At 43.7% G+C, this 12049-nt stretch overlaps 1 protein-coding gene across 1 annotated transcript in view; it reads left to right on the top strand.

Annotated features, from left to right (window-relative positions):
• LOC134949279 (cytochrome P450 2C15-like) overlaps positions 1 to 11302 on the top strand; it is a 53826-nt gene extending 42524 nt beyond the window's left edge. The window contains exons 7-9 of the mRNA XM_063937774.1: positions 8899 to 9086; positions 10292 to 10433; positions 10597 to 11302. Of these exons, the coding sequence (XP_063793844.1) occupies positions 8899 to 9086; positions 10292 to 10433; positions 10597 to 10778 (512 nt within the window). The 3' untranslated portion in view covers positions 10779 to 11302. The remainder of the gene's footprint in view (positions 1 to 8898; positions 9087 to 10291; positions 10434 to 10596) is intronic.
• The last annotated feature ends 747 nt before the right edge of the window (positions 11303 to 12049 follow it).

Genomic DNA, 12049 nt, shown 5'->3' with positions numbered 1-12049 from the left:
GCACGGTGTGTAAAACAGAAAAGGTACCATTGAAAGCTTAGGCAAGAGTGTAATGGCCATTGCATTGGGGCTTTTAATTGAATCACAAGGACAGACAGGGAGATATTTTACAAGTAGAAAAACAGATCCCACTGTGCAAATGTTACAGTTCTGACATTCTACTATTGAATCTCTCCTAGAGTTATCTATCACAGTTACAGCCAGTGGTACAAGTAATTTGGTGCAGTACAGTTTATAAAGTAACTGTTATGTTTTAACGCTGGGAGTTCTCTGGGGTGGTCCTGTGGTTCTAATGGCATCATGGACTCGCTGGAGGCATTTATATTTTTTACATTCTTGTCTAGAAATTCTGATCCTAGCTTATGGAATCCAGCATGGACTGTTTGGGCCATAATAGTTTTTGTCCAAAACAGCCAGCATACTCTGTTTTCTTATGCACCATGTAATTATGCCCCCACCACCCTTGCTGACTCATCCCTTCTTCGAGAAAGGGGAGCAGTAAAGCTTAGAGGCTATATATAGTATATAAAACATCTACTCAGCAATGTATTTCACGATCCATCTGTGTTGCACAGCAAGGAAGCCCAGAGTTGTTTGCTTAAAACAGCAGGGGCTAAAAAACCTGGCTTGTATAGCTGCTGCTGTCACTGCGGGTTCACTATGGCTGGCCGGCGGTCGGGCTCCCGGCGACCAGCATCCCGGCGCCGGGAGCCCGACCGCCGGCTTACCGACAGCGTGGCGAGCGCAAATGAGCCCCTTGCGGGCTCGCTGCGCTCGCCACACTATTTTATTCTCACTCTATGGGGGTCGTGGACCCCCACGAGGGAAAATAAGTGTCGGTATGCCGGCTGTCGGGCTCCCGGCGCCGGTATACTGAGCGCCGGGAGCCCGACCGCCGGCATACAGAAGACCACCCGTCACTGCTGTACTGGTTGTTATAGAGCACCAACGGTGTCTGTCAGGGATACAGGAGGTGAGAGGTCTTAAAGCCACATGCCCAGTGTAGTGAGGGATTGACAGTCATCACGTCCAAATCCCCTCCCCTGTTGCTGTTGCTGGTACTGGCAAAAGGCACTGATGGGGTATAAGGTTCCTTGGTGAACTTTGTAGTTAGAACAATTAGCACAGTCACACTGAGGGCAGTAGCGGCATTCTACTGACGCATTTCACCGTGGCTACACCTATGGCTTCATAAGAGTTATGTGCCACCCTGTCCAGGTATATTTATAAATACTAGTAGCCTTAATTAAAATTGCAATTCACCTGGAAAAATTTTAAAATTAAGCTAAGCACACACTGTCCATTTTTTTATTTTATTTAGTTGACAATCTGAATGATTATTCGCCTAGAAGAAGGTCCCGATTTCTGTGCTACACACTTTATTTTATTATTGAAAAAATCAGATGAGCATTCGAGAAATCGACTGATGGGAAAAATGGGGTTTACTCACACACTACCCAAATTTTACACTTGGACATATGGTCAGATTATTAAGAATGCACACATACTGGTTGATATCAGGAGATTGTGGCCGAGATTTCCGGTCCTACCAGACAGATCACATAATGAAACAGTCATGTATGTGCGAAAGAGTTATCGCCAAAATGCCCAAACAATCATTCATACATGCTATTTACTAAATCAGGCCGGTCTCCCGATTATTAGCAAATTTTGGTCCAATAATTGTATAGTGTGTACTTAACTCGCAAGTCTCAATATAAAGGTTATATTATAAACTCAAACACTGCTCCAAAAAGGGAAATGTAATTTACAGAAGGACTAGACAAAAACAAAAAAAGTCGCTCTTATGTCTTTCTTATTCCTTTATGATGTCAGAATGGAAAAACACACCAAACAATTAGAATAACAATTAAACAACAATTAAAATAAATAATAGAGATGTACGCCAGCTAAAATCATGTTCATTTTGCATACCGAACCGAATACAAAACATGAAATTCAGATCTAAAATCCAAATTCAGAATCATGGGAAGATCTGAACCGGAACTCTGTTCAGTTTGGATCCTCTCGGGAGATCTGGAACGGGTTTTGGTTCAGTTCAGATCCACAAAATTTGGTTATGGGTTCGGGTTCCTGGAGAACCGAACTTTACTGCACATCTCTAATAATAATAATAATACTACACACAAAGACAATTTGATAAAACAAATATCATGTATTAGATTCATAGAATATAAAATGGTGTTATCATGGTACTCTTTTCAGGTGGTTCTCTTAATATCAATATCTCATAAGCAGCTTCAATAAGGTATAGCCACATCTATGATATGTTGCTACTATAATGATATTGTTTCACATCTATTCATTTTATCTTGTTCTCAGTTTCTTTTCATGTGGATAAAACATAAATTTGGTACAATGCGATGTAATCACATACTGTGGATGATGTTAAAATAATATATTTTTTAGGGATGTGCAGCTGAAATTTTTCGGGTTTTGTGTTTTGGTTTTGGGTTCGGTTCCGTGGCCGTGTTTTGGGTTCGAACGCGTTTTGGCAAAACCTCACCAAAATTTTTTTGTCGGATTCGGGTGTGTTTTGGATTCGGGTGTTTTTTACAAAAAACCCTAAAAAACAGCTTAAATCATAGAATTTGAGGGTCATTTTGATCCCATAGTATTATTAACCTCAATAACCATAATTTCCACTCATTTTCAGTCTATTCTGAACACCTCACACCTCACAATATTATTTTTAGTCCTAAAATTTGCACCGAGGTCGCTGGATGGCTAAGCTAAGCGACACAAGTGGCCGACACAAACACCTGGCCCATCTAGGAGTGGCACTGCAGTGTCAGGCAGGATGGCCCTTCCAAAAAATACTCCCCAAACAGCACATGACGCAAAGAAAAAAAGAGGCGCAATGAGGTAGCTGTGTGAGTAAGCTCAGCGACCCTAGTGGCCAACACAAACACCTGGCCCATCTAGGAGTGGCACTGCAGTGTCAGGCAGGATGGCCCTTCCAAAAAATACTCCCCAAACAGCACATGACGCAAAGAAGAAAAAAAGAGGCGCAATGAGGTAGCTGTGTGAGTAAGATAAGCGACCCAAGTGGCCGACACAAACACCTGGCCCATCTAGGAGTGGCACTGCAGTGTCAGGCAGGATGGCCCTTCCAAAAAATACTCCCCAAACAGCACATGACGCAAAGAAGAAAAAAAAGAGGCGCAATGAGGTAGCTGTGTGAGTAAGATAAGCGACCCAAGTGGCCGACACAAACACCTGGCCCATCTAGGAGTGGCACTGCAGTGTCAGGCAGGATGGCCCTTCAAAAAAATACTCCACAAACAGCACATGACGCAAAGAAAAATGAAAGAAAAAAGAGGTGCAAGATGGAATTGTCCTTGGGCCCTCCCACCCACCCTTATGTTGTATAAACAGGACACGCACACTTTAACCAACCCATCATTTCAGCGACAGGGTCTGCCACACGACTGTGACTGAAATGACTGGTTGGTTTGGGCCCCCACCAAAAAAGAAGCAATCAATCTCTCCTTGCACAAACTGGCTCTACACAGGCAAGATGTCCACCTCATCATCATCGTCCGATTCATCACCCCTTTCACTGTGTACATCCCCCTCCTCACAGATTATTAATTCGTCCCCACTGGAATCCACCATCTCAGATCCCCGTGTACTTTCTGGAGGCAATTGCTGCTGGTGAATGTCTCCATGGAGTAATTGATTATAATTCATTTTAATGAACATCATCTTCTCCACATTTTCTGGATGTAACCTCGTACGCCGATTGCTGACAAGGTGAGCGGCGGCACTAAACACTCTTTCGGAGTACACACTGGAGGGAGGGCAACTTAGGTAGAATAAAGCCAGTTTGTGCAAGGGCCTCCAAATTGCCTCTTTTCCCTGCCAGTATACGTACGGACTGTCTGACGTGCCTACTTGGATGCGGTCACTCATATAATCCTCCACCATTCTTTCAATGGTGAGAGAATCATATGCAGTGACAGTAGACGACATGTCAGTAATCGTTGGCAGGTCCTTCAGTTCGGACCAGATGTCAGCATCAGCAGTCGCTCCAGACTGCCCTGCATCACCGCCAGCGGGTGGGCTCGGAATTCGTAGCCTTTTCCTCGCACCCCCAGTTGCGGGAGAATGTGAAGGAGGAGATGTTGACAGGTCGCGTTCCGCTTGACTTGACAATTTTCTCACCAGCAGTTCTTTGAACCCCTGCAGACTTGTGTCTGCCGGAAAGAGAGATCCAACGTAGGTTTTAAATCTGGGATCGAGCACGGTGGCCAAAATGTAGTGCTCTGATTTCAACAGATTGACCACACGTGAATCCTGGTTAAGTGAATGAAGGGCTCCATCTTCAAGTCCCACATGCCTAGCGGAATCGCTCTGTTTTAGCTCCTCCTTTAATGCCTCCAGCTTCTTCTGCAAAAGCCTGATGAGGGGAATGACCTGACTCAGGCTGGCAGTGTCTGAACTGACTTCACGTGTGGCAAGTTCAAAGGGCAGCAGAACCTTACACAACGTTGAAATCATTCTCCACTGCGCTTGAGACAGGTGCATTCCACCTCCTTTGCCTATATCGTGGCCAGATGTATAGGCTTGAATGGCCTTTTGCTGCTCCTCCATCCTCTGAAGCATATAGAGGGTTGAATTCCACCTCGTTACCACCTCTTGCTTCAGATGATGGCAGGGCAGGTTCAGTTTTTTTTGGTGGTGCTCCAGTCTTCTGTACGCGGTGCCTGCACGCCGAAAGTGGCCCGCAATTCTTCTGGCCACCGACAGCATCTCTTGCACGCCCCTGTCGTTTTTTAAATAATTCTGCACCACCAAATTCAAGGTATGTGCAAAACATGGGACGTGCTGGAATTTGCCCAGATGTAATGCGCGCACAATATTGCTGGCATTGTCCGATGTCACAAATCCCCAGGAGAGTCCAATTGGGGTAAGCCATTCTGCGATGATCTTCCTCAGTTGCCGTAAGAGGTTTTCAGCTGTGTGCGTATTCTGGAAAGCGGTGATACAAAGCGTAGCCTGCCTAGGAACGAGTTGGCGTTTGCGAGATCCTGCTACTGGTGCCGCCGCTGCTGTTCTTGCAGCGGGAGGCAATACATCTACCCAGTGGGCTGTCACAGTCATGTAGTCCTGAGTCTGCCCTGCTCCACTTGTCCACATGTCCGTGGTTAAGTGGACATTGGGTACAACTGCATTTTTTAGGACACTGGTGAGTCTTTTTCTGACGTCCGTGTACATTCTCGGTATCGCCTGCCTAGAGAAGTGGAACCTAGATGGTATTTGGTAACGGGGGCACACTGCCTCAGTAAATTGTCTAGTTCCCTGTGAACTAACGGCGGATACCGGACGCACGTCTAACACCAACATAGTTGTCAAGGCCTCAGTTATCCGCTTTGCAGCAGGATGACTGCTGTGATATTTCATCTTCCTCGCAAAGGACTGTTGGACAGTCAATTGCTTACTGGAAGTAGTACAAGTGGTCTTCCAACTTCCCCTCTGGGATGACGATCGACTCCCAGCAGCAACAACCGCAGCGCCAGCAGCAGTAGGCATTACACTCAAGGATGCATCGGAGGAATCCCAGGCAGGAGAGGACTCGTCAGACTTGCCAGTGACATGGCCTGCAGGACTATTGGCTTTCCTGGGTAAGGAGGAAATTGACACTGAGGGAGTTGGTGGTGTGGTTTGCGCGAGCTTGGTTACAAGAGGAAGGGATTTACTGGTCAGTGGACTGCTTCCGCTGTCGCCCAAAGTTTTTGAACTTGTCACTGACTTATTATGAATGCGCTGCAGGTGACGTATAAGGGAGGATGTTCCGAGGTGGTTAACGTCCTTACCCCTACTTATTACAGCTTGACAAAGGCAACACACGGCTTGACACCTGTTGTCTGCATTTCTGTTGAAATACTTCCACACTGAAGAGCTGATTTTTTTGGTATTTTCACCAGGCATGTCAATGGCCATATTCCTCCCACGGACAACAGGTGTCTCCCCGGGTGCCTGACTTAAACAAACCACCTCACCATCAGAATCCTCCTTGTCAATTTCCTCCCCAGCCCAAGCAACACCCATATCCTCATCCTGGTGTACTTCAACACTGACATCTTCAATTTCACTATCAGGAACTGGACTGCGGGTGCTCCTTTCAACACTTGCAGGGGGCGTGCAAATGGTGGAAGGCGCCACCTCTTCCCGTCCAGTGTTGGGAAGGTCAGGCATCGCAACCGACACAATTGGACTCTCCTTTGGGATTTGTGATTTCGAAGAACGCACAGTTCTTTGCTGTGCTTTTGCCGCAAGTCTTTTCTTTTTTCTAGCGAGAGGATGAGTGCTTCCATCCTCATGTGAAGCTGAACCACTAGCCATGAACATAGGCCAGGGCCTCAGCCGTTCCTTGCCACTCCGTGTCGTAAATGGCATATTGGCAAGTTTACGCTTCTCCTCAGACGCTTTTAATTTTGATTTTTGGGTCATTTTTTTACTGATCTTTTGTGTTTTGGATTTTACATGCTCTGTACTATGACATTGGGCATCGGCCTTGGCAGACGACGTTGATGGCATTTCATGGTCTCGGCCATGACTAGTGGCAGCAGCTTCAGCACGAGGTGGAAGTGGATCTTGATCTTTCCCTATTTTTTTAACCTCCACATTTTTGTTCTCCATATTTTGCGCACAACTAAAAGCCACCACAGGTATACAATGTAGATGGATGGATAGTATAGTATTACTTATACTTATGGACTACGATTGACGACACAGAGGTAGGTACAGCCGTGGCCTACCGTACTGCTGCTTAGTGCTTATATATATGATATACTGTATAACGGACCTGGTGGACACTGTCAGCAGACTGCTAAACAAACTAGTATGAAGAAAGAAAAAAAAAACACCACAGGTATACAATGTAGATGGATGGATAGTATAGTATTACTTATACTTATGGACGACGAGTGACGACACAGAGGTAGGTATAGCCGTGGCCTACCGTACTGCTGCTTAGTGCTTATATATATATGATATTATACTGTATAACGGACCTGGTGGACACTGTCAGCAGACTGCTAAACAAACTAGTATGAAGAAAGAAAAAAAAAACACCACAGGTATACAATGTAGATGGATGGATAGTATAGTATTACTTATACTTATGGACGACGAGTGACGACACAGAGGAAGGTACAGCCGTGGCCTACCGTACTGCTGCTTAGTGCTTATATATATGATATACTGTATAACGGACCTGGTGGACAGTGTCAGCAGACTGCTAAACTAGTATGAAGAAAGAAAAAAAAAACACCACAGGTATACAATGTAGATGGATAGATAGTATAGTATTACTTATACTTATGGACGACGAGTGCACTGACGACACAGAGGTAGGTACAGCCGTGGCCTACCGTACTGCTGCTTAGTGCTTAATTATATATATAATATACTGTATAACGGACCTGGTGGACACTGTCAGCAGACTGCTAAACAAACTAGCATGAAGAAAGAAAAAAAAAACACCACAGTGTTTTTCAGGCAGACAAACGTATACTGGACTGGTGGTCACTGTCAGCAAAACTGTGCACTGTACTCCTGCTATAACTGCTCCCCAGTCCCCACAATTAGGCAGTGTGAGCAGTGCACTCAGCACAGATATATCATGCAGCAGTGCAGCACACTGAATGAGCACAGATATGGTGGAGCGGTTTTTTTTCAGGCAGAGAAACAACGGATTAAACTCAAAACCCTGCACTGTACTCCCTAACAGCTGCTCCCCGTCCCCAATCCTCCCCACAATTAAAACTAAGTCACTCAGGGTTTTTTTTTCTAATGCAACGGAGAGGACGCCAGCCACGTCCTCTCCCTATCAATCTCAATGCACGTGTGAAAAATGGCGGCGACGCGCAGCTCCTTATATAGAATCCAAGTCTCGCGAGAATCTGACAGCGGGATGATGACGTTCGGGCGCGCTCGGGTTAACCGAGCAAGGCGGGAGGATCCGAGTCGCTCGGACCCGTGTAAAAAAAAGGTGAAGTTCGGGCGGGTTCGGATTCCGAGGAACTGAACCCGCTCATCACTAATATTTTTACCAAGGGTCAATTCTCTGTATTGCAGTTATCCTTCTATTTAGACACAAATGTGAAACAATATATTTATAGTAGCAACAAATCGTAGATACCTGGATTTAATTATTATGTTGCCACTTGCGAGTATGAAATAGTATCTGGCTTGAAATTTGCTATCAGGAGCTAGATAGTACAGTACATGGCATTTCCAGTGATGGTTGGATTTTAATGCATTGTACTCAGTATATTTATTTGTGTATTTTTCTACTTTCTACTTTCAGACTTGTACATACAATACTTAGGAGTCATTTATTTTAAAATGAGTCACAATACCTTGCATTACAGATGACTGTGATTCTACAATTCTGCTTACTGGCAAACAGTGGAATAAGTGTCTTCCAAAATTAAAACTGCAATAAGAGTTACATAATTAGCACTGTAGCATAGGGTTGCATAAGCTGTAATACCCAAGCTCTTCATGGAATTTTTGATGTATTTTATATGTTAAATGTGTGTTTGTGTTCAAGTGAGTCCATATATAAAAGTTAAGTTTTAAGTTTTAGCAATATTTTATAAGAGTGCCCCATAAAAGAGAGTTTTCTTTTGTCTTAATTGTTGTGCATCTTGTTCTAACTCTTGGGAGCACCACCGGTACCGCAATGATGACTGTTGTCCTACATACAGTACACTATGATTATACCTGTATTTATATTTCATACTTTATGTCTATTACAGTTCAGAATTAGCTTTTCACCTACTAACTGGGTGATTATACCAGTGCGCCTATATATCTTTCTTTTTCTTGTAAAAACAATACTAATAGATTTTTAACTTCCAACAGAAAAGATTCAAGATGAAATTAACAAGGAGATTGGCCAGATTCGCTGTCCAACAGTGGAGGATAGACTCAAAATGCCATACACAGATGCAGTGATTCATGAAATCCAGCGGTTTGCAGATATTGTACCTCTAGGGCTCCCGCATTCGACCAACCAGGATATAGAGCTGAGAGGATATCACATTCCAAAGGTCAGGAACACATCATAGACAAATCATCATACATAGCGGAATGGATGAAAGGGAATCATTTTTAGCACAAATGGCCATACAGGTTTACAAATCTTTTAATAGTTTTCTTGTGCATAGTATCTATGAGCTTCTATCCTTCCCTTATATCTTATAGCAGGGTTGGCCAAACCGGTCCTCAAGATCTACCAACAGTTCACGTTTTCCAGGCCTCTTGAAGATCTGTAGAATTGTCAGTTAGGAATGAATGCTGCACATCTTAATTAGTAATGACTACACCTGTGCACTAGCTAGGTGGTCTGGAAAATGTGAACTGTTGGTAGATCTCGAGGACTGGTTTGGCCAGCCCTGTCTTATAGGATTCATTTAAAGGTCTTTGTTCCCCTGCTATGATCTCCAATCCTCTTTGAATGCAATTACCATACTGGCTCACCACGAATGGCCACGGGCTCAGATACTGAAAGGGTGTGGTCAAAACCAGGTAGATATGGCCATGTCCCTTAATAAAATGGAAGAGAAGAGCCTTCGCAACCACACAGGGGGTGCCGGCGGCCACACAGGGGGCATCAACAGTTTCATAAGGGCAGTACGGATGGTGTAATGGTTAGTATTACTGCCTCACAGCACTGAGGTCATGGGTTTGATTCCCACCATGGCCCTAACTGTGTAGAGTTTGTATAGACTCCCCGTGCTTACATGGGTTTCCTCTGGGTACTCCGGTTACCTCCCACAATCTAAAAATATACTGGTAAGATAATTGGCTCCCAACAAAAATTAACCCTAACATGAATGTGTGTGCATGTACATGTGGTAGGGAATATAGATTGCAAGCGCCACTGTGGCAGGGACTGATGTGAATGACCAAAATATTCGCTGGAAAGCACTGCGGAATATGTGTGCTCTATATTAATAAATGGTAATACATAAATAATTAGGGGACATTTGTCCTCCTTCAGCGACAATGCAAAGGTGGACAAAGTTTCCATTAGCAGCTGACCCAGTCCCCACCCATTCCTCTCCAGCAAGCCTGGGTAAGGGTAGTTAGTACCCTCTCATCCCACTCTTGGTGGCATTGTTCCCATATAAAGTTCGCTTCTTACCTACTTAAGTTGATTCTATTACTTAAATACTTTGTTAAGCAGGTAATGTTTCAGTAGTGGTCTTCACGTTAAAGGTAAAGTTGTTTTTTGTTTTTTTTTGTTTTTTAGGGTGCAACCATATTCCCCATGTTAACTTCCATCTTGAAAGATGAAAAATATTTCAAGAATCCCCAGAAATTTGATCCAGGACATTTCTTAGATGATCAAGGCAATCTGAAGAAAAGTGAAGCCTTCATACCCTTCTCTATAGGTGGTATTCAATATAATGTTTATTGACTTTAAAATGCATTTACTGTTGAACAACACTTTTTAAGTAGTGTAATTCTGTTTATTTGTTTGTTTTTTATTCCTGCGCTCTATTAACCTTTGTATTGTTCCTCACATTACCATTTATTGTTTAATTGCTCCGACAGGTAAGAGAGTCTGCATAGGAGAGGGTCTGGCACGTATGGAGATTTTTCTGTTCCTAACATCCATTTTGCAGAAGTTTGACCTGAAATCCAACATGGAACCTGAAGATATTGACATCTCTCCTGTACCCAACAGTGCAAGCAATTCTCCTCGACCTTACATGCTTTATATGAACCACTGCTGACATTTAACCTAACTGCAACAATTTTGGATGTTCCTTTAACACAATATAATAGGCATCTGTACATTAAAATGATGGTAAACACTCACGTCAATTTATCTGCTGCGTCTGAGTTGTGCCTTAGTTGCAACTCTGACTCTGTGCAGTGCCACATAGATGGAAGCGCAGAAGAAGTAAATTGCTTGACATCAGCAGCACGTGCAACTTAGAGTCAGGCCCTATGTGTCAATTCACCATAAGGTATCTCACAATTATATAAAATATATTGAGTTCATTAATATTTACATTGAGGTCTGAGAGGCTATGTGGATGACTGTGAATGCTTTGTCTGAAATCGGACACAATACAATCTCTCATCTGCTCATATAAGATGGACCTTTTACAGTGCGGGTCAATAAATGAGAGGTGGTTAATTAAAGGAGTTACATGCTTATCCTGAAAGGACACTAATAGCCTATACCTCATCTGACTTCCCTTATATTCATACTGAATATATGTGACATTAAATTGTACCTCTTTGTAATCCATTCTAGTCCACTCTGTCACATTTCAATATAAAGACTTCCTTTTAAGAGACACTGGGGTAAATTTACTAAGGTCCCGATTTTGACCGAGATGCCGTTTTTTCATCAAAGTGTCATCTCGGTAATTTACTAAGCAATAATCACGGCAGTGATGAGGGCATTCGTAATTTTTTGGAAGTCCAACAAAAAAATTACGAATGAATACACCATCGGTCAAAACGCGGCTGTTTAACTATGAATCTCGGTAATTTACTAAGAAGTGCAAAGCAAAAAAAAACAAACACTGCCGTGAAAAATTACAACTCGTAAAAAAGTGCAAAAAAAAAACAGACCTGCTTTTTTAATCCGTGATTGTATAGGCATGCAGGGATCCATGAGATCCGTGCATGTATATCAGTGGGAAGGAGTGGGAAAGTGGTTATTTTCTGTAAAAAAGTTGCGTGGGGTCCCCCCTCCTAAGCATAACCAGCCTCGGGCTCTTTGAGCCGATCCTGGTTGCAGAAATATGGGGAAAAAATTGACAGGGGTTCCCCCATATTTAAGCAACCAGCATCGGGCTCTGCGCCTGGTCCTGGTTCCAAAAATACGGGGGACAAAAAGAGTAGGGGTCCCCCGTATTTTTAAAACCAGCACCGGGCTCCACTAGCTGGACAGATAATGCCACAGCCGGGGGTCACTTTTATATAGTGCCCTGCGGCCGTGGCATCAAAAATCCAACTAGTCACCCCTGGCCGGGGTACCCTGGGGGAG

This window comes from Pseudophryne corroboree, chromosome 8 (genome assembly GCF_028390025.1).
Source record: "Pseudophryne corroboree isolate aPseCor3 chromosome 8, aPseCor3.hap2, whole genome shotgun sequence".
Taxonomy (NCBI): domain Eukaryota; kingdom Metazoa; phylum Chordata; class Amphibia; order Anura; family Myobatrachidae; genus Pseudophryne; species Pseudophryne corroboree.
Note: the sequence above shows the minus strand (reverse complement) of the source record. Positions and strands in the feature narration are given on the sequence as shown.